The 25,133-nt window shown below is 36.1% G+C and overlaps 4 protein-coding genes and 1 pseudogene across 6 annotated transcripts; 1 reads left to right on the forward strand and 4 right to left on the reverse strand.

Moving 5' to 3' along the window:
• Nucleotides 1–3,485: 3,485 nt before the first annotated feature.
• On the reverse strand, nucleotides 3,486–5,934 carry LOC149392198 (serpin-ZX pseudogene; annotated as a pseudogene).
• Nucleotides 5,935–9,856: 3,922 nt separating this feature from the next.
• LOC149392199 (serpin-ZX-like) lies at nucleotides 9,857–12,396 on the reverse strand. Of its 2 annotated transcripts, XM_089620364.1 has the most exons (4): nucleotides 12,215–12,396; nucleotides 12,020–12,074; nucleotides 11,291–11,690; nucleotides 9,857–10,958 (listed from the first exon to the last, which is right to left on the reverse strand). In XM_089620364.1, exons 3-4 carry the CDS (start codon nucleotides 11,678–11,680, stop codon nucleotides 10,098–10,100), a joined length of 1,251 nt encoding a protein of 416 aa, XP_089476490.1. In that variant the 5' UTR covers nucleotides 11,681–11,690; nucleotides 12,020–12,074; nucleotides 12,215–12,396; the 3' UTR covers nucleotides 9,857–10,097. The 2 variants fall into 2 exon arrangements, with proteins under 2 accessions (XP_089476490.1, XP_089476491.1); XM_089620365.1 differs by lacking the exon at nucleotides 12,020–12,074 and having other exon boundaries at nucleotides 11,291–11,688.
• Nucleotides 12,397–14,450: 2,054 nt separating this feature from the next.
• LOC149392200 (serpin-ZX-like) lies at nucleotides 14,451–16,298 on the reverse strand. The gene is made up of 2 exons (XM_089620956.1): nucleotides 15,593–16,298; nucleotides 14,451–15,242 (listed from the first exon to the last, which is right to left on the reverse strand). Exons 1-2 carry the CDS (start codon nucleotides 15,980–15,982, stop codon nucleotides 14,451–14,453), a joined length of 1,182 nt encoding a protein of 393 aa, XP_089477082.1. The 5' UTR covers nucleotides 15,983–16,298.
• A 3,119-nt stretch (nucleotides 16,299–19,417) lies between these two features.
• On the forward strand, nucleotides 19,418–22,611 carry LOC149392201 (protein NRT1/ PTR FAMILY 4.6-like). Its single transcript, XM_089618765.1, has 5 exons — nucleotides 19,418–19,495; nucleotides 19,579–19,796; nucleotides 20,429–20,878; nucleotides 21,292–21,419; nucleotides 21,579–22,611. Exons 1-5 carry the CDS (start codon nucleotides 19,420–19,422, stop codon nucleotides 22,411–22,413), a joined length of 1,707 nt encoding a protein of 568 aa, XP_089474891.1. The 5' UTR covers nucleotides 19,418–19,419; the 3' UTR covers nucleotides 22,414–22,611.
• On the reverse strand, nucleotides 22,228–25,031 carry LOC149392202 (signal peptidase I). 2 transcript variants are annotated; one of them, XM_089618763.1, is made up of 4 exons: nucleotides 24,437–25,031; nucleotides 24,004–24,327; nucleotides 23,102–23,838; nucleotides 22,228–22,366 (listed from the first exon to the last, which is right to left on the reverse strand). In XM_089618763.1, coding segments are annotated over exons 1-4 (1,170 nt in total). In that variant the 5' UTR covers nucleotides 24,545–25,031; the 3' UTR covers nucleotides 22,228–22,365. The 2 variants fall into 2 exon arrangements, with proteins under 2 accessions (XP_089474889.1, XP_089474888.1); XM_089618762.1 differs by lacking the exon at nucleotides 22,228–22,366 and having other exon boundaries at nucleotides 22,877–23,838.
• Between the last annotated feature and the right edge of the window lie 102 nt (nucleotides 25,032–25,133).

A 25,133-nucleotide genomic window follows, 5' to 3' on the forward strand; every position in this document is an offset into this window, starting at 1 on the left:
GCCACAGATCTGGCATTGAATGGATCTGTTGGAGCTGAAACGTCCTCTTCCCCTGCTGTTTCCTCGGTCACCTCCTCGGCTAGCAGTGTTGCTGAAGCCTCCATTGTTGTTGTAGCTTGGCCTTCTTTGTGTGGTAAGGTTGACACTCGGCAAGGAAGTGTCATGGGTAGAAGAAGGATTTCTGTCAAGCCTGGCTTCAAAGCTGAGAAGAAGAGCTCCTACATCGTTGGAAGTGAAGGGCTCAGATCTGGTGGTGATGGGCACAACCACTGGATCATATTCACTTCCCAATCCTGCCAAGATGTGCAGGACTTGGTCTTCTTCGTTGAGCTTGTGACCAGCTGAAGCCAAGAAGGCCATACATGACTTCATTTTGGTGAGGTATTCACGCATGCTCATTGAACCCTTCTTCATTGTTTGAACCTGCAACTTGTATTGTAGGATCTTAGCTCTAGACTCACCAGCAAAAGCTTGTGAGAGAGCTGTTCAGACTTCATAGGAGGTGTCAAGACCAACTGTGGTGGTCAGAACAGTCTCACTAATGGAAGCAAGGAGCCAAGAGACCAGAAGCTGGTCTTGACGTTCCCAGTGGTCATAGGCTGGGTTGGCAGATTATTTATGGTTTGAGGTGATGGTTGGGTTGTTCCAGTCAGGAAACCTGTGAGGCCATGACCTCTGACAGCAGCTGTAACTTGATGTCTCCACAGTAGGTAATTTGTGTCTATGAGACGTATTGCTAGGACCTGATTTCCTGGATTTATTACAGGCTGAAGTGGTAAGGCTATTTGTGGGTTGTTTTGGTTTTGCAGGGCATTTGGAGCTGGTATTTCTGGGGCTGGTAAGTCTGCCATTTCAGAAGCTACAGTAGCTATGATACCATGAAAGAAACGGGTAATAAAACTCTGATGTGATTATAAAAGCAGCTTACTTTTATTAAGACTATTCATTCCCTTTTATAGCATAGGGATGACATGTTTAGGGTTTTTGTACAGCCAACAATATATTTACAAAAATGATATGTGAATAAAGAATACAATGAGAAAATAGCTGGTAGTCGTCCTTGGCAAGCTGTCACTGTCCTTGCTGCTGTAACGGTAAGAAATATGACTCAGCATTTCTTTATCTGATAGTATCACCACATAAGAGTTGTCGTTTGACATATAAACGATTGTTTCGTTTATCTTAACACACGTGTCCTGAGTCGTGACTCCTGACATTAAATATCAAGAATGAGGACTCCTGACTTTGCGTACGCTGGAATAATGATGTCGTCGCCGATAAAACGACAGAAAATGGGTTCCTTGTAAAAAGTTTAAAAACGGCATTAATTTGAGAAATGGACACTGTTTCCTATTCCAACTTTTCTTTTCGAACCAACACACTCTTTTTTTAAGGTAAGATTATATTCACATGTGAGGAATTACATGGAGAAAAATATAATAGTAGTATAGAAATCGACGTAGGAGCAAATAATAAATTTTTACTAATTTTCGAAATTTGGATGCGTATGTCTATTTTTTAGGGATAAACAATAATGACCCATTTTTTAAATTTGTTTGCAAACACTGTTCACTTCACTTTTAGTGTTAAATCGTACGTAATTATAAGACTTCAAGTGGATTGATAGTAATAACTAAGTGAAAAGGGAAAATATCAGGAATACCCCTCGTGTTTAATCGAAATGCGAGATTTATCCCCTCTATTTTTAGAAATATAAGACATATCCCTTCAGTTTAATATAAATGACATATACCTCCCCTAAAAAAATATTATATTACAAATATCACCCTTTTCGTTTATGTTTTACAAAAAAATAATTTGAACTCCCCAAAATACCCTTAATAGAATAAATTTTATTTACTATTTTATTAAAAAAAATTCAAATCTCTCTTTATAAAAAAAAATCATTAACTTTTTATAAAGAAATTTTTAAATTTTAAATTTTTTGTATATAGAATAGAAAATAAAAAAAAAAACTATTTCATTCAGGGTATTTTGGGGAGTTCAAATTATTTTTTTGTAAAAAATAAACGAAAAAGGATGATATTTGTAATATAATATTTTTTTATGGGATGTATATGTCATTTATATTAAACTGAAGGGATATGTCCGATATTTCTAGAAATATAGGGGATAAATCTCGCATTTCGATTAAACACGAGGGACACTCATGATATTTTCCCAAGTGATAATGATATTAATTACTCATATTTTTATAACTATCAAAAAGAGGTAATCCGGTCAAAATATCCCACTAATTAAGCTAAGTGTAGTGTATATATCACGTCTGAGAAATTACATTGAGAAAAATACAAGTGGTATAGAAATCTAGCAAAACTTTTGGATGTGAATGTTTATTTTTTAGCGATAGGCTTTAATGACCCATTTTTAAGTTTGTTTGCAAATCACTGTTCACTCAACTTCTACTAGTGTTAAATTATATGTCGTTATTATGAGATAAATATATAAAAAAAAAAAGGCATAACTAGAAATACCTGCCATCATAAAATAAAGGACAATTTTTTTGTATTTTTTTTTTGGTTAAAATTCCCATATTCTGACTTTAAAGTGGATTGATAGTAATAACTAAGTAAAAATGATATTAACTACTCATATTTTTACAACTATTAAAAAAAGGTACTTGGTTGAAATCCCAACAATTAAGCTAAATGTAGTGCATATATAACTTGTTTTGGGTACTATGCCAGTTATTCATTTTTAGATTCAAATCAACAAAAATAGATGAAATTAAACTATAAGAATAGGAACAGAGCCAAAAATGTGTATTAAGGGAGCTAATGGGTACGAAATTTTTTTAAGGGGGAGGGAGAGTGCTAATTTGTAAAATTTTCAAGTAAAATAAAAAAGAAAGATTTTAAAATATACAATATATATATATATATATATATATATATATACATTTTTTCTGAGGGGCACACACAATGTGCCTCCCTGAATAAGAATATAGTAGTCATTTTTGTTTGGGCGTCATCTTAAGTTTCTTTTTAAGTCGATGTCTATTTTTAACGTTAAATTATATATTGATATGAGACATCATTATAAAAAGTATACGAGATAATATAAAATTTCACTATGGGTAATAGGGGTAACTAATATCATTTTTTTTTAGGAATGGATTGATCAAATTGATTGACAAATTAGGCACACATAAATGACATTTAGTAAAATTTCAGAGACTAAAAACGCCAACAAAAATTATATTGCTTGGGAAGGGAAAAATAACAAAAACGATGGAGGAGAATTTGTCCAGCTATCCGACCAAGAAATATGAGCTACACAAAAAATTAAAAATAAATTTCAGAGACTAAAAACGCCAACAAAAATTATGTTGCCTGGGAAGGGAAAAATAACAAAAACGATGGAGGAGAATTTGTCCAGCTATCTGACCAAGAAATATGAGCTACACAAAAAATTAAAAATAAATTATAGTTGATTATCTATCTACTCAAAAACCATAATAAATTTTAATCCCGTTGAAGTGGATTGAGGACTTGGCCACTGAAGAGAACCGTTCCGTTCTCGTTCTCTCTGACCAAGAACATGAATGGGTGGTCAGCAACAAAGCCAAGTACTCTTTTCGGCGCACATCCAAATCGCATCACAGCGGCCGTGGCAGCCGCGGCTTCGGTGCCTTCCTCGTCGACTTCGATCACCGACTTATGAAACATCTCCGAAACGAGGAGTAGTTGACCGGCAACAGACGAGTCAACCATCTCCGAGAGACCACCTTCCATGCGGAAAGGAACCGAAAGTCCCATGCCTTTGAGAGTATCCGAAGCCTCAAACCCTAACGAGATCTTGAACTTTGGGATCCCGAACTTGCCGAGCTCGATTCTCCGATGCAGAACATGGCGATCGAGGAATCCGGGCTCGGACCCCGCTTTGTTGACCAAAGCAGAAAGCCCGTCTTTGGCGTCCGGGAGAAGAATGTACATCGCGAAGCGGCGCTTCTTCTCGGTGCCCGGTTCGTAAGGAAGCTCGAGAACTTTGAATCCTTTGTGAACTGCGACGAGTTGGTCTTTCCTGTTGGTCATAAACGGCACTTTGACCGACCTCTCATTCAGAAGATGGAAATCATGCTCTCTGGTCATAGATTTATCGAACTTTGTCTTCCACGTTCCTTTAAAGTACAGAGCATTTACATATATTGGTTTATTAATGAATAATATAAATTATATTGGTTAATTAAATAAATAAAAAAAAGTAAATTTTTATTATACCATTGTTGTGGGACTATATAAAGTTAACCATAAGGATTGGTCATCCTTCAACCCATAACATAGTTTCATTTGTCATCACAGAAAAGCTATCAAGACTAAAAAGGTGAAGAGAGAGAAGTCAATTCCGGTAATTCCGCCACCGCCGTCGTCGTTTTCGTCATGGATCGATGTAGGTTTTCTTGATCTCTAATGATATGTGAAAATCATTTAGTTCTAAGATCTTGCCTATTAGGATTGTCTAAATCATATTTACAGCAACACCACATGAAATTTTACCATGCTTCAAGAGCCTGCTTTTTAGGTCGCCTCTGCCGACCGATGACAAGTACTATACACTTTCCTGCTTATGTATTATTAATCAAAATATAGTAGAATGTAGTTGATTACATTATAAAATACTACACATATTTAATTATCAAGTATTTCTTGTAACTAGTCAATTCTTTATTTTTTTAAGGATCTAATCCAAGTTTCATTTTATTAAAAAAGTAGTCCACCAGACCGATGTTAATTAAATTAAATGTTCAGATTAACTAATTTACTTCGACCTGGTAGGATATTTTCTGAAGTAAATTAACATAATGAGTTAATTAATTTACTTAAGTCTGGTAAGCGATGTTATTAATAAAATGAAATTTTGACTATTTTTAAAAAGAGGGTGGGTTATTGGGCTACTGGTTTGATTGCCCCTTTAATTATTCATGCAAATTTGGATCGTTTACAAAATTCACATTCAATTCTTTAATATTATTAATTTTACAAACGAGCTAGAGTTCTTGGGATTTACATCCATCTTTTGTGTTTTTTTTTTAATTTTTAATTAAAAGAAAAAAAATGAATTGTTAACATTTTCGTCTAATTTTTAGTTGTGAATGCGTTGCAGATGATTTAAATGCACGCAAAATATAGTAGAATGTAGTTGATATTACATTATGAAACATTTCATTTGTATATGAATATATGTTAAATATGTTTTAGAATTTTGTATGTTGACAAATACAATTTTATTTTACAAAATGTTTATTTTTTCAACATGATCTGCAGAAGAAATCATTTTTTACAACCCTATTTTCACGATGGCATCTATGGATGGAAACAATCTCAGACAACACTAGTAGAACTGGATGAACACTGATCCAGCTGCGTCTCAATAATGGTTGAGGGTAAGTGATACCTAAAACAAAAATCGAAAAAGTGCTGAATTTAGCGATAGGGTGAGAGGACATCTACTTAAACATTGAAGTGAACAAAAAATTTAGGTTTTTTTTATGGTATAAAATTCAATAGTATTTTGGTGTTTCTTAATATTTGAGTACTGTTGCTGTTCAGGAAAATAGCCGCGATGGGAAACTCGGCAGATAACTTTGCGGAGGAAGACTCCGCAAGCGACATTAAAAAATTGGTATTCAGAATAGGAGGGTGGCGCTGACGAAAGGAAAGATCACTGTTTAAAATCCGGACTAGATTTTTTAATGTGTTCTCGAATAAGAAGAAGCATGACTACTTCCATAAAGACCTGCTCCAACACGCTGCAAGGGTTGGAAGTAGCAGCTTCGACAAGCGGAGCCCCTGGCAAGAGGACGCTTGTAACCGCCCCTAAAAGCCCCCCTTGACAAGCTGCCCCTCGAATCCGCTCTGAGGCTCGACGGGACCGACTGGCGCTCGCAGCACTCCCTCGGAGAGTTATTAACATATTATAATGCAGTTGAATACATTATAAAATATTAGTAATTTGTAACTTATTGACCTTTATAAAATACATTATAAAATAATTGTAACTTATTAAACAAAGCGAGCATATTTTTCACCCGAGACCTATAAGGAAATAACTTACTATTTATTGGACATAAATTACTTAATTTAAACGAAATAAACAAAAAAAACTTACGGAATAAAGTTTTTTTCGGAAACTTATCCGTGAGGTGGGTGTGAAGTAAATGAATTAATGGCTCTATGGTCTTCAAAATTTGTTGAAGTTTATGAGAAAACGATGGTCCATGTGCAAAATCTGCAACCCTAAGGTTAATAGTCAATTCGTGGTGTTCTACTTTATGATGACTTAAACAATGACTTCTTGATGTACATAAAATTGCACCAACAACTTTTTCTTTGTGTTATTTTAAAATAGCCAAGCTCTTTTGTTGCGTGACATATCCATCCATACAACCTTTCAATTTCTAATATCTTTGTGGGCATTGTTCGAACATCGTCTTTCAAAGTACTACTCCCAGCTGCTATAGTCGAAAGACCTTTCGAAAGGAAAAAGACAAAAATTGAAAAAAAAAACCAATTTGTCATACTCGTCGACATACATAAACTTCTTGTAATTGGAAATGGCTTTGCAAAGTCGATCGCGTGTGCAACAAACTTCTGATTTGTGGTGTTCTAGGATTTCCGGAATGGACTCCGGTATAAGAACATCGTATCATAATCAATGAAGTGTCAATATTGAATATCCTAACCCTCAACAAAGCCACAATACTAATTAAGCAACCTAAAATTTTCAACCATGGGTGTCCCTGGATCTAGACAAGATGTCCATCTTTTTAACGTGGGCTTCTCTACTTTATTTTAAACCTATTTCAAAATTAATGTATATTTTTAGTGTTATATTATTTGTAAATGTAAAATATGTTCATAAAAAAATATGAAGAATGTATATATATTCACCATTTAAAAAAAAAATGTAAATATATATATTCACCATCATAAAGGCAATAGATGTCATTTTTTTCATTAAAATTACATTATTTTTACTGATTTATATGTTCTTAATGTAAAATTTTATGTAAATGTTTATTATTATAAAAAAAACGAAAAAACATAAAAATCTACTATCTGAAAAAAAAAAAGGTAATTAATGTTATTTTTCCAACTAATGAATTGATCAAATAGAAGGACAAATTAGGCAAACACATGAAGTACATTTACTAAAATTTGAGAGACTAAAAATGCCAACAATAATATTGTTGTTTCGGGAAGGATAAAAAAGGGACTTGGGAAGATTGCCGCATTTTCTTTTTAGTATAGGTAATTATATTCAATTCTAAGTTTGTTTCCAAATTAATATATTTTTTTAGCATAAAATTATATGTATTATGGGATATTATTAGTAAAAATAAACATAAAAGGGCATAATAAAAGTCTATTGTTCTAAAAATAGGGTAATTAATACTATTTTATTAGGCAAAAAATAAAAAGGATTTCTCCAACTACTAGTACTAGATGGGCTTTTAGATGAAGAGTCAAATGAGATGCGATATGTCTCATCTAAAGGCATCACGAAAAGCTGTGCTTTTAAATTAAGTTTTCAGAATCTAGAAGTGATATGTCGCATCTAATGTATTGAAGCAACATTAGATGCAACATGTCGCATCTAAAAGATAAGTCAAATATGTTTAAAGCCTCTTCTTCCTCATGGCTTCACTCAACATTCCCACCTTTTAGAACCATCTCTTTTTCTCTCTTTTATTCGCGCTCTCACTCATACTCTCTCTCTCACTCATCTCTCTTTGTCTCACCTCTGCCACCGCTCAGAGACGCAAGCCGCCGCTCCATCCTCACGCAACATTCATTCGTCTATATCTCTGTGTTTCGCTCTCAATCTCCCTCTCACATGTCGTATCCTAGACTTTTAGATGCGATGGTTGTCGCATCTAATGTCGCATTTAGATGCGAAAAAGATGTGACATTTTTTACTTTTGGATTCGGAAATTGTCGCATCTATACGCTCGTTTTGTCCTAGTAAGCCAATCGACCCCATTTTGTATATCTCTAAGAGCTTGTCATAAAGAGCGTGTCATAGATGGAGGAAGAATAAATTTATTAATCAATAGTAAATTGTATTCAAAGAGCTTCATTGCTAGATAACGGTCCGTTTGACATAGCTTTTTTTTTATAAAAAAAAGTGCTTTTAGCTGTTTTTTTCAAAAACTGACAAGGTGTTTGATAAACTGTTTATAAAACAGTTGTTGCTGGTAACAAAAACTGATTTAGCATTTGGTAAAATACATATATTATAGTAAAAAGACTAAAATAGATATGTTCTTAATAATTAAATAATAATTATTAATATGTTTATTTATATACATATATATGAATAATATTTTGTACGAGGATATTACACTAATTTATATACCAAACTTAAAAACACTTTTTCTAAAAGCTAAGAATACATTTTTCATCTCATGTACAAAATCTAAAATCGCTTTTGAAGTTTTTTTATAAAAACAGTTTTGCAAAACACTAGATAAGCAGTTTAGTTTTTTCTAAAAATAAAAAAAGACAGGACTTTTTAATCTGAACCACGCAGCACATTTGTTGATTATCATGACGTGTTCGTAAGGAGAACATGAAGAGAAATCGAAATAAATGATATTCACTCATGATAACACTACCACCACAAAAGTCTGACAAAGAAATATGAGCTACACAAAATAAAAAAATAAAAATAAAAAGTTCATCATCTATTTTCTCAACTAAAGGTTTGAATGTCGTGTCTAAGTATCACCATCTTGAAGTGGATTGAGGACCTGACCGCTAAAGAGGACCGTTCCGGTTATGTCTTCTCTAATAAAAAAAAACACGAATGGGTGGTCAGCAACAGAGTCAACTCTTTTCGAACATGGCCGTGGCAGCAGCGGCTTCGGTGCCTTCCTCGTCGACTTTGATCAAATTAAGATTTATTTAAAAAAAATGAAAATTATTATTATATATATATATATATAAAGCAAAACCCAGATTTTACTATTCATAGTACAGTAACTCCAATATATTTTTTTTAAATTTTCCAAAAATACCTATTTAAGTTTTAAAATTACATAAATAACCGTATAACAAAATTCCAGAAACGACTTTAAAAAACGAAAATTCCAGAAACAACTCTAAAAAGCGAAAATTCCATAAACAACTCTAACTTTAAAACGATAAAAAAATTATTAGCCGATTAATAGTTTTATAATTCAAATTACTTATGATCAGTACAATTATTGAAAACTAATGAACATATAAGTAATGATGTTGGTTAATCATAATTTTTGTGTTGGTTAATCATAATTTTTGTATTGCTAAAAAAAAATTGTGTTCATAATTACAACTTACGATTTCTAATTTTTTTTATATCTAAGTTATTATTTAATTAAAATGGTTTAAATAAATATTAAAAAGTGGTAAAAAAAATGTTAATTTTTACATATGACAAGCGACAAACCAACAATTGCAAAACGTTCACATTATTATCTAAATTAAAATTTTTCAAACCTCCCGGGCAACACCGGAGCCTATTGCTTGTAAAACATATATGAGAATAAAAAATATTTTTTTTGAAATTATTTTGTATTTTTCTTGATCTCTGAGATTTTTTTTCCTATATGGTAAACGTCTTGAATTTATGAACGTTTACCATATCGTTATAAACGTTTACCTTAAAAAGATGAATTTATGAGATTTTATTGTACTTTATTAATGGAAAACATATATGGTAAACGTTTAACGATTCAAAGATATGGAGGGGTACTTTGTTAATGGTGAAAGAGTTCAGAGACAATTTTTGTACTAATTAATCCTTACTATAAACGTCTTAAGAAAGAGCATATGTTCAAAGGGATATTGGCAACTTTGTATTATTTTCTTGTGATACACGCGTAGTTTGCTATCCGGAAAATATATATGCTTCTACAATATGTAGCTGAATTTACTGCACTATCCACACTTGTCAGAGAATATTTGAAGCACGTCTCGGTTTGGAAAGGGTTCAGAGGTCGGAGGCGAGTTGAAGGAAAGTGTAAGGGAAATTGACCGTGTCACTTATATTTATCTTGTAACCAATGAGAAATAAACGGAACCACAAAGGACTCGCTAAGAAAACCAATTAGCACAAAAAGGAGACTTGGCCGGCTGTCTAACGATAGTGCTAGGATCTGCTTGTTCGAGCGGATCGAGCACGTGGCCGCTGAAGAGGACCGTCCCAGTCACGTCCTCTCTGACCAAGAACATGAACGGGTGATCGGCAACAAAGACAATCTTCTTCCTCGTAACCATCGGAGCAGAACACCCGAATCCTATCACAGCGGCCGTGGCAGCAGCGGCTTCGGTGCCTTCCTCGTTGACTTCGATCGCCGACTTGTGGAATATCTCCGTAACAGTGAGGAGTTGACCGACACCAGGCGAGTCAACTATCTCCGAGAGGCCACCATCCTTAGAGAAAGGAGCCGAAAGTCCCATGCCTATAAGAATATCCGCAGCCTTGAACCCGAATGAGATCTTGAACTTTGGGATCATGAATATGCCAACCTCGGTTTCTTGGCACGGAAGATGGCGATCGAGGAATCCGGGCTCGGAGCCGGCTCTGTTGACCAAAGCAGAAAGCCCGTCTTTGGCGTCCGGGAGAAGTATGTACATCGTGAAACGGCTCTTCATGTCATTGCCATGTTTGTAAGGAAGCCCGAGGACTTTGAATCCATCGTATTCTTTGACGAGTTGGTCTTCCCGGCTGGTCATGAAGGGCACTTTGACATAGCTCCCATTAAGAAGATGGAAATAATGGTCTCTATTTCTAGAAGCATCGAATTTGGTCTTCCACGCTCCTTTGAAGTACAGTGCATTCGCTAAGATGAGCATCGTGAACTTGTCAACCGCATCAGGAGGAAGAAGGTCTTTGACAAGGCCGTTGGTTTCTTTCTCAGCCCATGAATTCACTTCTCGTAAAACCTCGGGAGCCTGAAGAATAATAAACCGTTATCAAAATTTAGATTCTACAATATGCAGATACTTTTAAACAAAGTGAACATGGCATTTGAAACGAAGAAAAAAGAGATTAGATATTAACTCAATTGATACAACCAAAAAAAGAGAAATATAATTGCACAGCCCTAAACATCTTCACTAATAATATGAATATGTTACAGTCACTAAACAAAACAAGCCATATCGACAACCACAAATGGGGAATTTAAAACCTAATTAGGAAACATCTTCATCGGAAGAATCCAATTAAATCTAATTTGAAATTTTTCTTGCAAAAGAATATAAAGGAAATGGTCTTCGATTACCTTGTTGACGAAATCAACTTGAGAAATAGCAGCCTTGTAAGAATTTTCCAGAACCTGCTTGAAAGAATTTTTTAGAGGAACACGTTGGTCGACCCAAGCGCCATTGACGTATGACAATCGAGGCCCGCCAACGAGGCTTCCATCGGAGAAGACGACGGAGACGAGCTTCGACGCGAAGGACCTGAGATGGTCTGCGGATTCGAAGCCGAGGAAGGAGAGAATCTGATCCAACGTGTGACCCTTTGAGCCGGCGGCGACGAGAGCGAGGACCACGTTGATCGACGCCGGGGACAGAATTACGTTCTTGTCCTTGCCTTTGGTCTCAAGGACGTGCTTCGAGAGCCGCAAAGCGACGTCGGTTTGGTTGATCATGGCTTCTCTAGTGTTCATGGTCACTCCTGAAAAGAAAAAGAAAAATTATTCAAACGAACATTTAATCGAACATGAAGAGGGAATTAGAAAAATGATAACAGAACCGGTGCAACAAAATGAACAACAAAAGAAAAGAAACAGATCACAGACTGAGAAAAAAAAAACCACGAAAACAAAACAATTATAAAAGAAGTTATAGGAGCACAAGAGAACTCAGGTTAGTTTATTGAGAATCGTTGCAGTATTTCTAATCCTTATTCGTATCTACCAGCTATTCTGCTGGAAGTAACTTATTTTTACACATGCAAGGTAATAGTTGGGGAAAAATTCGCAGAACAGAGAAGAAAAAATCAGACCTGGGGATGAGCTTTTGACGGCTAGGCAATCGAGTGTTTGGTAGATTGTGGTTTCGCTGTGGTTGAAGAAAATGAATGAGCGTATTAGGGTTTATATAGACGTGCGAGTTAAAGATTTAGGCAATTAATCCTTACTAGGAAATCAAATAAAACCTAAGTTGAAAATTTCCTGAAAAAGAAAATAGAGATTGTTTACCTTGTTCGTGAAATCTCCAAATGAATAAGAGCTTCGAAACGAATATCTGAATAAGGAAACTTCTCTCTATATTTCCAAGAATGGTTCAAGAACGAAGTGTAATTACCGATTTCCAATAGTATGGAAACTATAAGTCTTTGAGAGATATTCCAGATTTCTAGCTCTGAACATCAAGAATTGAAATATTTGAAAGCGACGAAGAATGAGGAAGGTATTTAAATTAAATGGATTCACGCTTAGCGTGGAACTTAAGCCACGGGAAATAGGGGTGTCGTTGCAAGATTATAGAAAAACGACATACCTTTAAATTAAATGGATTCACACTTAGCGTGGAACTTAAGCCACGGGAAATAGGGGTGTCGTTGCAAGATTATAGAAAAACGACATACCTTAAATTAAATGGATTCACACTTAGCGTGGAACTTAAGCCACGGGAAATAGGGGTGTCGTTGCAAGATTATAGAAAAACGACAACAAAGGATTGAAAGTTGTGTCGTCGCAAGATTTAAAGTTATTTTTTGAAACTTAAACACAAATAAATATATATATAGTGTGTCTAAACTCTAAAGTTTTTATCAAGAAAATAAATTTTTAAAACTGTAATCAATCAATTTTCAAAATAATTTAATTAGTTTACTCATATATATTGCAAATGATGAGGCTCAATTCAAGACCACGGCATGAATCGATGAATATGCCGTGAAATATCTAGAGCGTTTTTATTAAGTACTCAAGTATGAGTAAATTTTGATGGGCCGTAATTATAACCCGAGCGTATGAATAGATTAACGCTTTTAATCTAATTTCGGAATAACTAAAGTTGAATATCATTGGAAACTTCGTGTATTCCTTCTTTCTCGCCTTTCATATATTTGGTGGGATCTTTTACATAAATGAAATAAGGGGAAAAAACGAAATACATAAGGCTTTAAAGCTAAATTTTAAACTAATATGATATCGAAATGAAACCTAATATGACAAATAATATGTTTGAAATAAATAAAATGGAGAGAGAGAGTCTTCGTTACCGCCAGCGAGGCTTCCGCAGTTTTTGCCTGACGTCCATATTGCTAAAAGGTGGTCTCGCTGCAAAATTCATTTACTTGTAGCTCAAGTCAAATTTGAAAAAAAAAGTGAGCATTACTAGATGAAAAGAAAAACTACGCCAATTTCACACTTTATTATTTTTTTTAATTCTTGATAGGCGAGAGAATTTTTTCTTGGAAAATACTTCAGCTTTTTTTGTCTGATGAATCAATTATTTGATTGCTTAGTTGTCAAGTTATCCTGTAATAATAATCTCTCTACGATTTAAAAATAGAGAAGCATAAATGTAGATGAGAGTTAGAGAAAGGAGAGGCAAGAGTGCATCATTCTAAAAAAGCCGAGAAACACAAAAGAGAGAATTTGTTAAGTCTGTAAGCTTGAAGTGCTTTTGAGAATGTGTTGACTGTTGGTAAATGGAATGACACCAATCATTCAAGATCTTGATACATGATTGGTTTTCAAAGCTCGGCGTGGTTGTATTGACCGAACCAAGATAAAGTCTGTGTCGTTTTCATACTTGTTGTATCTTCGTCTCATTTTGTTCGTTACCGATCGCTTAACTTGTCTCGCAAGAATATCTGGTTACTAAAATTTGTCGTTTACTTTCTCGTTACTAAAACCAGCCACGGAGTTCTAACTATGAACATGAGCTAACACGCAACAAAATAAAGTTTATCATCCGTGGATTGAAAACGTGACCACCAAAGAGTACCAACACAACAACGTGGAGTTCCGTTTTTTCGTCGAGGTATATTAAAGCCAATAGAATAATTAAACTCGATCAATGGACTATTTGACCTTTCGTAAGTTAAATCCATCATGATCCATTTGACCTTTCGTAAGTTAAATCCATCATGATCGGTCCTCATTACAGCGCTGTGGTTTGACAATAATGACAAAGCATTGCTGTATTTAATTTAACTAACAACTGAGGAAAACATTATACGGAAGCAACGAGAATGAAATTCAACGACGGCATAGATCAAATTGTTGAAAAAATTGGCTACACACATATAACAGCTGATTATGTAAATTGAAAGTGGGTTTAAGACTCAAAAGTACGAACTAACAGAAAAATTAAAACACCCGAAAAATGATGCCATTTCAGGGAGAGAAAACAAAACGTAGGAGAAACAGTGTGATGAATATCAGCCAACCGAAATAATGAATTTGTCCAGCAAACTGATCTCTACTGAAGTGGATTGAGGACGTGGCCGCTGAAGAGCACCGTTCCAGTTGTGTCCTCTCTGATCAAGAACATGAATGGGTGATCGGCAACAAAGTCAATCTTCTTCCTCGGAACCATCCGCCCACACCCTAACATCTTCACAGCGGCCGTGGCAGAAGCGGCTTCGGTGCCTTTCTCGTTGACTTCGATCGCCGACTTGTGGAATATCTCCGAAACGAAGAGGAGTTGACCGGCAACAGGCGAGTCAACTATCTCCGATAGACCACCTTCCATGCAGAAAGGAGCCGAAAGTCCCATGCCTTTGAGAATATGTGAAGCCTCGAACCCGAATGTGATCTCGAATTTTGGGATCATGAATTTGCCAACCTCGATTTCTTGGCGCGGAAGATGGCGATCGAGGAATCCGGGCTCGGAGCCGGCTCTGTTGACCAAAGCAGAAAGCCCGTCTGTGGCGTCCGGGAGTAGGATGTACATCATGAAACGGCTCTTCGTGTTCTTTCCGTGTTTGTAAGGAAGCCCGAGAACTTTGAATCCGTCGTATTCTTCGACGATTTGTTTTTCCCAGCTCCTCATAAAGGGCACTCTGACAAAGCCCCCATTCAGAAGATGGAAATATTCGTTTATATTTCTAGAAGCATCGAACTTTTTCTTCCACTCTCCTTTGAAGTACAGCGCATTCGCTAAGATCAGCATCGTGAACTTGCTGACCGCACCAGGAGGAAGAAGGTTCTTGATAAGGCCTTTGGTTTCTTTCTTAGCCCATGAATTCACTTCTTCTAAAATCTCAGGAGCCTGAAGAATAACAACAGTAATCAAAACAAGTTTCTACAATATGAAGATGCTTTTAAACATAACGAACCAGAGCATTTGAAACAAAGCAAGGTCTCCTAGATATAAAATAATATGAATGAAAGAAAAATAGACATTAACTCAATTAATACAACCAAGAAAGGGAATTATCATTGCACAATCCTAAACATCTTCACTAATAATATGAATATGTTAAAGTCACTAAACAAAACTAACGACGCCATAAAAGGGAATTTGAAATCTAATCAGGAAACATCTTCATAGGAAGAATCCAATTAAACTCAATTTGAAATTTTCTTGAGAAAGAATATAGAAAGAAAGTCTTCGATTACCTTGTTGACGAAATCAACTTGAGAAATAGCAGCCTTGTAAGAATTTTCCAGAACCTGCTTGAAAGAATTTTTTAGAGGAAAACGTTGCTCGACCCAAGCACCATTGACGTAGGACAATCGAGGCCCGCCAACGAGGCTTCCATCGGAGAAGACGACGGAGACGAGCTTCGACGCGAAGGACCTGAGATGGTCTGCGGATTCGAAGCCGAGGAATGAGAGAATCTGATCCAACGTGCGACCCTTCGAGCCGGCGGCGGCGAGAGCGAGGACCACGTTGATCAACGCCGGGGACAGAATTACGTTCTTTCCCTTGCCTTCTGTCTCAAGGACGTGCTTCGAGAGCCGCAAAGCGACGTCGGTTTGGTTGATCATGGCTTCCCTAGTGTTCATGGTTATTCCTGAAAAGAAAAAGGGAAATTCGAACCTGTTTCATTGGAACATTTCGGAAAAATTAATCGAACAGGAACAGAGAATTAGAAAAGGATAACAGAACTGGTGCAACAAAAAGAACAACAAAAGAAAAGAAAAAGATCAGCAAGACTGAACCCAAAAAAAAAAAAAAAAAAAAACCACGAAATCAAAATAATTGAAGAAAAAATAATCTAATAGGAGTACAAGAGAGCTCAGGCTAGTAGTTCTTGAGAATTGTTGCAGTATTACTCATCCTTATTCTTATTTACCAGCTATTCCGTTCGAAATAACATATTTGTACACATGCAAGGTTAAATTTGGGGCTAAATTCGCAGAACAGAGAAGAAGAGCTTTTAACGGCAAGACAGTCGATTGTGGTTTGGCTGTTCTTGAAGAAGAAGAATGAGGCGAACGAGGATTTATAGGGACCTGCGAGAGAAAGATCTCTTTACTATGAAATCAATTAAAACCTAATTTGAGGAACTCTAGAAAAGGAAAATAAAAGAGATATAAACTACGAAGAATGAGGAATTTAAATTAAATGGATTCACACTTAGCGTGGGAGTCAAGCCGCGGGAAATAGGAGTATCGTTACAGGTGATAGTAAAACGACTGCAAAAGGATTGAAAGTTGAGTCGTTGCAGAAGGATTTAAAAGATTATTTAAATTTTAACACCCATAGATTGTCTAAATTTTTATCACAAAATAATTTTCTTAAGTTGTAACCAATTTAAAAAAAAAATTGTTTATTATACTTCATTTAACTCTGTTTAATTTTTATAGTTTCATTTTTAAGAAAAATAACGGGTTACTGTTTGAAAAAAAATATTATTATTCTTGAAAAGATTTAAAACACTCACTATTTTAAAAATATTGCACCTTTAAAATATTATTTCTATAATTTTCCTTACACACATACATATAGTCCTTGACCCGAGTGTATATAGATTCATGCTTCGAAGCTAATTTTGGGGGCTTGAATATTGTTCTGTGGTTTTTTTTCGTCATTTTTCTTGAGAGTTTTTCACAAACAATATTATTTTTCAATGTAAGTTCTTTAAATCCGTTTTATCCAACACTTTAGTTTCTTTAGATTTAAATTTCAGTTTTAAAAAAATTAATGACTTAAAATTGAGTGAAATATGTTTTAAAAACATCATGGGCTAATATTTATATAAAAATCGACAATCGTGGTACATGTATATAAGCAGTATTCCGTTACTCACAAGAGTGTGGGCGCGATATGAAGATCTCGCATGTGATATTCAAATATCATTATATTTTTGCAAATACTATAAATATATTTCATTTACCTCAAATACCGTAATAAATAAATTAAAAAAAACAAAAAATTATGTCCGCACCAAAACTTATACCACAAATACTTCATATATTCCAAACTTTTAATTTTTTACTTTTTATTTTCTATTTATACACAATATATATATATATATATATATATATATATATATATATTATCTCCAAAATCCGTTGAATACTTTAGAAGTACGCGGAGTACCAGTAAAATCATAGATGCGCGTTGCGATAGCAATAAGTTGTATTTAAAGTTTTATTCTTAACTAAAGAATACTAATTGATTATATATATATATATATATATATATATATATATATATATATAACTTTTATGTATATATTGTTGCCGCACATTTAATAGTGGGATTAACAAGCAATATATAACAGATTGTTATAAAAAAAACAGATTGTTATAAATCGTGATGAGTCTGTACGGCTTTTTGTACGAAATCGTTACATGAACTATTATAACAATTTGTGCGACAATTTGGCCCAATTAATTTTCTAATCCGAATCAAAGTCTCGAAGCGTAACAAATTCGATTTTAACGAGTTTTCAAGACTTTGATCAGCTACATTAAAATTGTTTTTGGCTATTTCTTTCAGTTGTATTAAAGTCGGGATTTGTTACTTTTGGGGCTTTAGTCGCGTCTAAAGCCCCTTTTTGTCGAGGTGACAATGTGTTGTTGGAAATATTGTCAATTTGGGTATGATTTTTCTCATGATACACATGTGCAGAGGCTTATTCGTCCACAAAAATGAATGATAGTTGTTTATAAGCTCATCTCAATCATTCGTGATACTTTGCTATATATCCGCAAATACATATACATATTATATGTGTTATATGTTCCGATAGTGGTATGGCAGTACTATAGGAAACAAAGATTGGATTTGGATCGTTTCTACAAAATACGTGCCATTAACTACTTTACTCTGCGTTCGAATCATGCAAATAAACGTGTATATTATTAATCATAAAATAGAATGACGATCCATAAAAATAGTGAGGTTTATTGATTAGATATAGGCGAAGAATTATAAGAAAGGAAGATAGTAAACTTACAAGGCACATGGGGTGAGTGAGAGCCAGCATTTATTTAATTTTTTTGAATTGAGTATCATTAATTTTGTTGAATCGGAATTGGGATGGTTTCAATTCCGCATCATTTTGAAATGGTGGGTTGTAATCAAAGCACACCTTGTTAAACCTCAATTATTTTTCATTATTTTTTTTTTCTGGTGTAGATTAATTTGGTCTATACCGCTTAGGTGTAAAACCATGTTTGTATGATCCTCTAATATTATTTTTTAGTAAAGTTCGAAATCATATCACCTTAATTTTATATCCAGTTTTTTGCATATTGTCTACTACTTTTTTGTAGCACCATCATTTTGCACCTCTAGATACTAATTTTCTCTAGTATCCGTTTTTTTTTAATTATAAAATGAAATGATGATCAACAATTGTGCTTTAATAATAAGAAATGGGATGTAGTCCTTCGACTTTGGTACGACCCCTAAAAAAAATTAGTTGTCACATTTGAAAAATATTCGAAACGGCCATACTGGAGTAGAGATGCCAATTTAGTCCGCTCATATACATACAATAACAATATATCGTACTCTTAATGTGGAAACGATAAGGTTATTAATTTGCATATGCCATGCCAACAATTTACGGTCAAACATCTTTAGCCCGAATGACCACTCGATTAATGTTATTAAACAAATGAATAGAAAAAAAACAAAAAAAAAAAAAAAACAAATTAAAGCACGTCTTAGTGTGAAGCATAAGATTGTACACATGGATTGTCCATACCAAATCATATTGTAATTAACTCATATATATATATATATATATATATATATATATATATATATATATTATGTGGAGAGGCCAAATAAGTGAGAGAGAGAGAGAGAGAGAAGCAAGCATTCAACGAAATAGGTGTCTGATTAGGTTTCCTTGTTCTCAAAGAGATCAGATTTTCAAAAGCACACTGATTATGGTAATTCATTAACCCCTTCATTAAGTGTTGTGAATTATACATATTTTTACGTAAATATAATAATGCCAATTGATCACTAGGGAATTTGCATGGATTATTGTAAGCCCCGGCCTAAGCAAGACGCCGCTAGGGTGGGAGGAACAAGAGCCACGCTTTTTGTATACGGTAATTTAACTAGCCGTTTTTACTATTTACTACTAAGCACATCATCTTCTAGGGCTTGATGATATGAGATAATTTGATCACAGCTATGGAGGGTCTAGAGAACATGGCGTTTGTTTCAATCGCCATAAGCTTGGTGACTTACTTCTACAACTACATGAACTTTGACCTAACCACGTCATCGACGACTCTCACAAACTTCATGGGAACCGCTTATCTGTTGACCCTCGTTGGAGGCTTCGTCTCCGACACCTATTTGTCGCGATTCAAGACTTGCTTCGTCTTCGCCGCCTTCGAGTTGTTGGTACGTTTACCTAGAGAAAATGGGATCATTATAGTTCTTCTTGATATTTAATTTTTTTAGTCTGTTCTTTCAGAGAATAGAGTCTAGTAGTGTTATCATATTATAATTGTTTTTTTTTTTTTACTTTGGCATGTACTTGCCACTATATGGCTCATTTTTAAAGCGGGAAATGAGTAGGGAATCGTGGACCCTTAAATAATGGAAATGAGCGATGGTTATGGTCTAATAATCATTCCAAAGATGTCCTTTCTTCGAGCCTAAATTAAGCTCACTCATGATAAACTAAACATTTACTCGCATGAACAAGAGAAAAAAGTAATCCAAAAGTGTGTCTTATTAGCCAAGTCGATTTATATCGCCAATACTCATAGAATATACAAATTACTAAATTTGAGATTTATTTAATCTTATATTTAAAAAATCATATTGAAAATTATCCCAAATAAATATTAAAATTAAGGTAACACTGAAACTCGTTACTTCAAAAAAAAAAAAAAATCTAAAATCTGAATACATTCTTTAATAAATCGCGGAAAATGTTGATTGTGTATCCATGAAAAAGAGTTTTACGAAATTCCGTTAGTATTTCGGACATTATTCGGTAATTTGGACATTGCTTGGACAAAATGCAGGGATACGGGATATTGACGGCGCAAGCGCATGTGTCGGAACTGAGACCAACAGCGTGCAAGAACGTGAGTCCGGACCAGAGGCACGAGGTGTGCGAGAGAGCTTCGCCGGAGCAAAAGGCCGTCCTCTTCGCCGGAATATACCTCGTGGCTCTGGGCACCGGCGGGCTCAAGGCAGCCCTGCCGGCTCTCGGGGCCGACCAGTTCGACGAGAACGAGCCCAGCGAGGCCGCCAAGCTGTCGAGCTTCTTCAACTGGTTCCTCTTCAGCCTCACCTTCGGCTCCATCTTCGGAGTCACGTTCCTCGTCTGGATCAGCACCAACAAGGGCTGGGACTGGGGTTTCGGAGTCTGCGCCGCCGCGGTCCTCGCCGCCATCGTTTTCCTCTCCATGGGACGCTCTCTGTACCGCAACAACGTCCCTAAAGGAAGCCCTCTTCTTCGAATTCTACAGGTTTCCAACGATAAAAGGAAAAAAAAAACGGATAAAGATTGAAACTTTCTTAGTTTTTAAACAGGTTTTGGATAGGAAAACTTTATCGGTAATAAAAGCAACTCCAGCTACACTACTGATCTCTTTCTCTTTAGCTATAAGATTTGACAATTTTTAGCTGTTTGGCCCTCTTAAGGGAATACCTAAAAAAAATCAATAGCCCACAAATAGCTAGCTAGTCAAAAAAATTATTCTTTCTTTCAAGATAAATCTCATCAAAGTAACATAGATTACTATTAAAATAACAGTGTGTGTGGTTGGAGCGAGTAACCCAAGAGAGGCTATCTAAAATAGTTTTTTTAGCTTTCTTAACTAAAATTTGGCTAAAATATAGATAGTGTGGCTAGAGTTTCTCTAACCATTCATTTATTCAGGTTTTTGTGGCTTCGATTAAAAACCGAAAGCTTCCGGTCCCTGAGAACGCAACCGAGTTACATGAGTTGACACAGGACAAAGAAGCTGGATCGGACTATGAAATTCTTCAGAGAACTAAGCAATTCAGGTACGTTAAACGCCTACAAAACTACATTATTCTCGAGACTCATGCTATTGGTCCATTAAAAATCTTGTTACTGTTAATGTATCAATAAACACCCAGTTCAAGAAGGAAAAAAATACAAACTCAAATAGCCTTGAGAGTTAATACTTACTTGGTTCCCAGATTCTTGGACCGCGCAGCCGTGACGAGGAGAACCGGCAGCGAAACGAGAACCAATGATCACGAAGGACCATGGAATCTCTGCACGGTGACTCAAGTCGAAGAAACGAAGATCCTGCTCCGGATGCTTCCGATCATATTCAGCACCGTGTTCATGAACACGTGCATGGCTCAACTCCAAACCTTCTCGATCCAACAAAGCACGACGATGGACACGAACCTGCTCGGCTTCAAAATCCCGGGTCCTTCGATCCCCGTCATCCCTCTCCTCTTCATGTTCATCCTCCTCCCAATCTACGACAAAATCTTCGTCCCCCTCGCCCGTAGACTCACCGGAATCCCGACCGGAATCCGGCCACTGCACCGCATCGCGGTGGGGCTCGTCCTCTCGTCCGTCTCGATGGCGGTCGCGGCGGCGGTGGAGAGCCGGAGAAAGTCTCTGGCGGTGGAGCGAGGCATGGTCGACAGCCTCGACCCGTTGCCCATGAGCGTCTTCTGGCTCGGAATTCAGTACGCCATCTTCGGGGCCGCCGACATGTTCACGCTCGTGGGTCTGTTGGAGTTCTTCTACGCGGAGAGCTCCGCGGGAATGAAGTCCCTCGGCACCGCCATATCGTGGTGTTCCATGGCTTTCGGGTACTACTTGAGCTCGGTCGTGGTCCAGCTCGTGAACAAGCTCAGCGGTGGTTGGTTGGCCAGTAATAATCTCAACAGGAACAATTTGAACAGTTTCTATTGGCTCTTGTCTGGGCTGAGTGTGGTAAATCTCGGAGTCTATGTGATGTGTGCGTCTTGGTATAAGTATAAGCAGGTCGAAGTGAAGCAAATTAGAGCCTAGGGATATTCAGGTTATAAGGGGTGTTTTTTTTTTTTTTTTTTTTTTTTTGCATACTGTGTTTTAGGGGTTGTTCTATGTTTGTGTTTCTTCAAAACTCACTATAATGAATGGAAGTCAATTTTGACTAGTATCATCTATATTCTAAACCACTATAATATTTTCAACCATCTAAATGAAAAATTTATCAATCACCGTCGTAATCAAGTCACACTAAAGCATACAAGAGTTTTATTGATTATATACTTCTTTTATGCCCTGGTTCTGATAAAACAACCAAGCTACCTTTGACTGAGCAGACTTTAGTGTCATATCAACATGAATAGCCCTCTTTAATTATAAATCTTTCCAGCAACTATGAACTCGTTAATCTATACTATGTGGTCCCTTTGACAACTAAGGTTAACCAACACCATGGTGGTTTAGTTTTTGTTTTATATATTCTCATCAAAATTCCGTAGTCAAGAAACAGGGCAATATTTTGCTGACTTCTTCGATTAAAAAAAAGATAACTTATTTACAAAGTGGTTATGCTGTTACAATCAACACACTACAGAATTAATCTGTTACAATCAGTCAAGTAAACAAGGTTAACAGTCTTCTTTTTTTATCTGTAGAATCTCTTGGACATTTATGAAAATGAAAACTGATACGAAACCTATGGTTACAAGGAGCGGTTAAGAAAGCCTACCATTTGATATCCAATGTTAAAGCTTCAGACGGAACGAGTAGAGACGGGAACTTCGTTAAGGTCGTATTCGACAAATAATTACTCCATAGAACTGTGTCAGCTATAAAAGGAGACTTTATCTTCTTAGCCCCAACAAGCTTCAAAAGCCCATCTTGTTCAACGCTCGCCAATACATCGAACCATACCCGTTCAACTTCGGGTCTCGTTCTCCAACCAAAGTCCGCTTCGCGAGAAACATTGCTTCCAGATTCCCCCTCAATCTCGACCTGAAACCGGATCCAAATTACGGCGCTGTTTTTCCCTCTGATAAAAGCCACTAAACCGTCGGTGCTTTTGGCTAAATACTTCAGAAAATTCTCGAGCTTAGAGAATCCCCAACTCAATGAATCCACAGGAAATCTCTTCTTCCGGTGCACGCCACCATCGTAGCACTTGTCAGCCAACAGCTCGATCGTCTCCTTTGAGATTCGATTGCTTTCAACAAGGCCATCGGGGTTACTTGCCGCGTAAGCTATAAAGGTCGCGGAACCAGAGACTTGAATCTGAACCAACGCTCTACAAATCGAATGCGAAATGGGCCAAAAATCGCCTTTATCGATCACGGTGTTGCGACTTCGATTGGTGGTTGAACCGAGTTCGGATGCTTGAAAAGCCGACACAGCACGTGCTTTTCGAACTTCGACTGTAATACCTTCACTGACAAGGATTCTCTTAAACCCAGTGTGTGTTCGATTCATCTGGAGACCAAAGGGTTTCAAATGAGTCCGTTCCAAAGAAGATTAACAGTATATAAATTAACATTGGATTTTGCCCTTAAACTTTTCTAATTGCCAAAGTTCAATCAAATCAAACAAGATTAACGACAAATTAGGGCACCAAAGATTATGTAGTCCGTCTCGTACCGGCAATAACAGAGACGGATTGTCGTTTTCGTCATCGCCGGCGCGAAGCTCGAAAGGGCCTTTGAGTTTGAAGGTGTCAAGAAAAGCGAAAGAACGAACTTCGTCGATGAGAGACGCGAAATCGGTTCTTGGCTTTCTGAACTTCTTCCATGACGACACGTCGTCTGAGAAATGACCCGAAAGCGACAGGTTAGGCGATCCGAGCCCGACTCGGAACCCGAATCGGCGATTAGCCCCGAACTTGAATCTCCGAAGGTCCAATCTTGCGACCTTGATGTCTCGAAGTTCCCATTTATGATTCGCCGAGATTTCCTTCAACACGTCCTTTTCACAGAACAAAATATAAAAAATAAATAAATAAAAATTACACGAAACGGTTTTGGCACGGATAGTGAGATAGCTTAAAAGGCAAAGATCTGAGCGAAAGACGTACCTGTAAGAGAAAACTTGTGTTTGTAGGAGAAAAAGAAGAAGAGTAAAGTGGAATGAAACAACGGTGAAGGAAGATGAAGAAGAGTAGAAGATTGATTATCGCTGCCATCGTCAATGGAGAGATCCGATTCGTAAAGCAATCGCGAAGCTCGAGCCTTTACAATGTTTGAGGTTCTGGGAAAGGGTTCATCGTTTTCTTTTCCGTTATCCAAAACACACACATATATTGCAAGATTGTAAACTTTCTTGCTTTTTTATTTTTCGTTTTCTTTTTGACAAATTTTGCCTTCATGTAAAATTAACACGTTTCATCTTAGCCATATTTTTTTTCTCTTTTAGCGGTTCGCCAAATTATTTACGAGAAATATCGAGTAAAAATGCAAAACGGTAATGGTAGAAGAACTGTAACTTGCCAATTCCATGGACCAACTTTTTTTAACTCAGTGAAGACGAGATATTCAGGAAAAAAAATAATATATTTTTTACTTTTTTTTTATATTTTTACTTTTTTTTTTGCTCGTCATTCTATTCTTCTATCTCATTTGATGTTACTTTTTTTTTTTAATCAACTAACAATCTCTTGATTCTGTCAATTACAAGTTACAACCAATGCACTATTAGTATCTTACGCTAAATGAACAATAATAATGAAATACATACGTAAAGAAATGAAAGTTAAGAATAGATACAAGTTACAA

This window comes from Urtica dioica, chromosome 7, assembly GCF_054948205.1.
Source record: "Urtica dioica subsp. dioica isolate 48M chromosome 7, U.dioica_male_clone48M_v1_H2, whole genome shotgun sequence".
NCBI lineage: Eukaryota > Viridiplantae > Streptophyta > Magnoliopsida > Rosales > Urticaceae > Urtica > Urtica dioica.

What these genes read in the sequence shown, in the direction of transcription:
- LOC149392202 (XM_089618762.1), bottom strand. Translation starts at nt 24,544, where the DNA reads ATGGCAGCGATAATCAATCTTCTACTCTTCTTCATCTTCCTTCACCGT. An exon ending in ACACAAGTTTTCTCTTACAG is followed by an intron (nt 24,328 to 24,436) that starts GTACGTCTTTCG and finishes TTCTGTGAAAAG; the next exon opens with GACGTGTTGAAGGAAATCTC. An exon ending in ATCCGTCTCTGTTATTGCCG is followed by an intron (nt 23,839 to 24,003) that starts GTACGAGACGGA and finishes TTTGGTCTCCAG; the next exon opens with ATGAATCGAACACACACTGG.
- LOC149392200 (XM_089620956.1), bottom strand. Translation starts at nt 15,982, where the DNA reads ATGAACACTAGGGAAGCCATGATCAACCAAACCGACGTCGCTTTGCGG. An exon ending in AAGTTGATTTCGTCAACAAG is followed by an intron (nt 15,243 to 15,592) that starts GTAATCGAAGAC and finishes GTTATTCTTCAG; the next exon opens with GCTCCTGAGATTTTAGAAGA.
- LOC149392199 (XM_089620365.1), bottom strand. Translation starts at nt 11,680, where the DNA reads ATGAACACTAGAGAAGCCATGATCAACCAAACCGACGTCGCTTTGCGG. An exon ending in AAGTTGATTTCGTCAACAAG is followed by an intron (nt 10,959 to 11,290) that starts GTAATCGAAGAC and finishes ATTATTCTTCAG; the next exon opens with GCTCCCGAGGTTTTACGAGA.
- LOC149392201 (XM_089618765.1), top strand. Translation starts at nt 19,420, where the DNA reads ATGGATTATTGTAAGCCCCGGCCTAAGCAAGACGCCGCTAGGGTGGGA. An exon ending in AGCCACGCTTTTTGTATACG is followed by an intron (nt 19,496 to 19,578) that starts GTAATTTAACTA and finishes ATTTGATCACAG; the next exon opens with CTATGGAGGGTCTAGAGAAC. An exon ending in CTCTTCTTCGAATTCTACAG is followed by an intron (nt 20,879 to 21,291) that starts GTTTCCAACGAT and finishes TCATTTATTCAG; the next exon opens with GTTTTTGTGGCTTCGATTAA.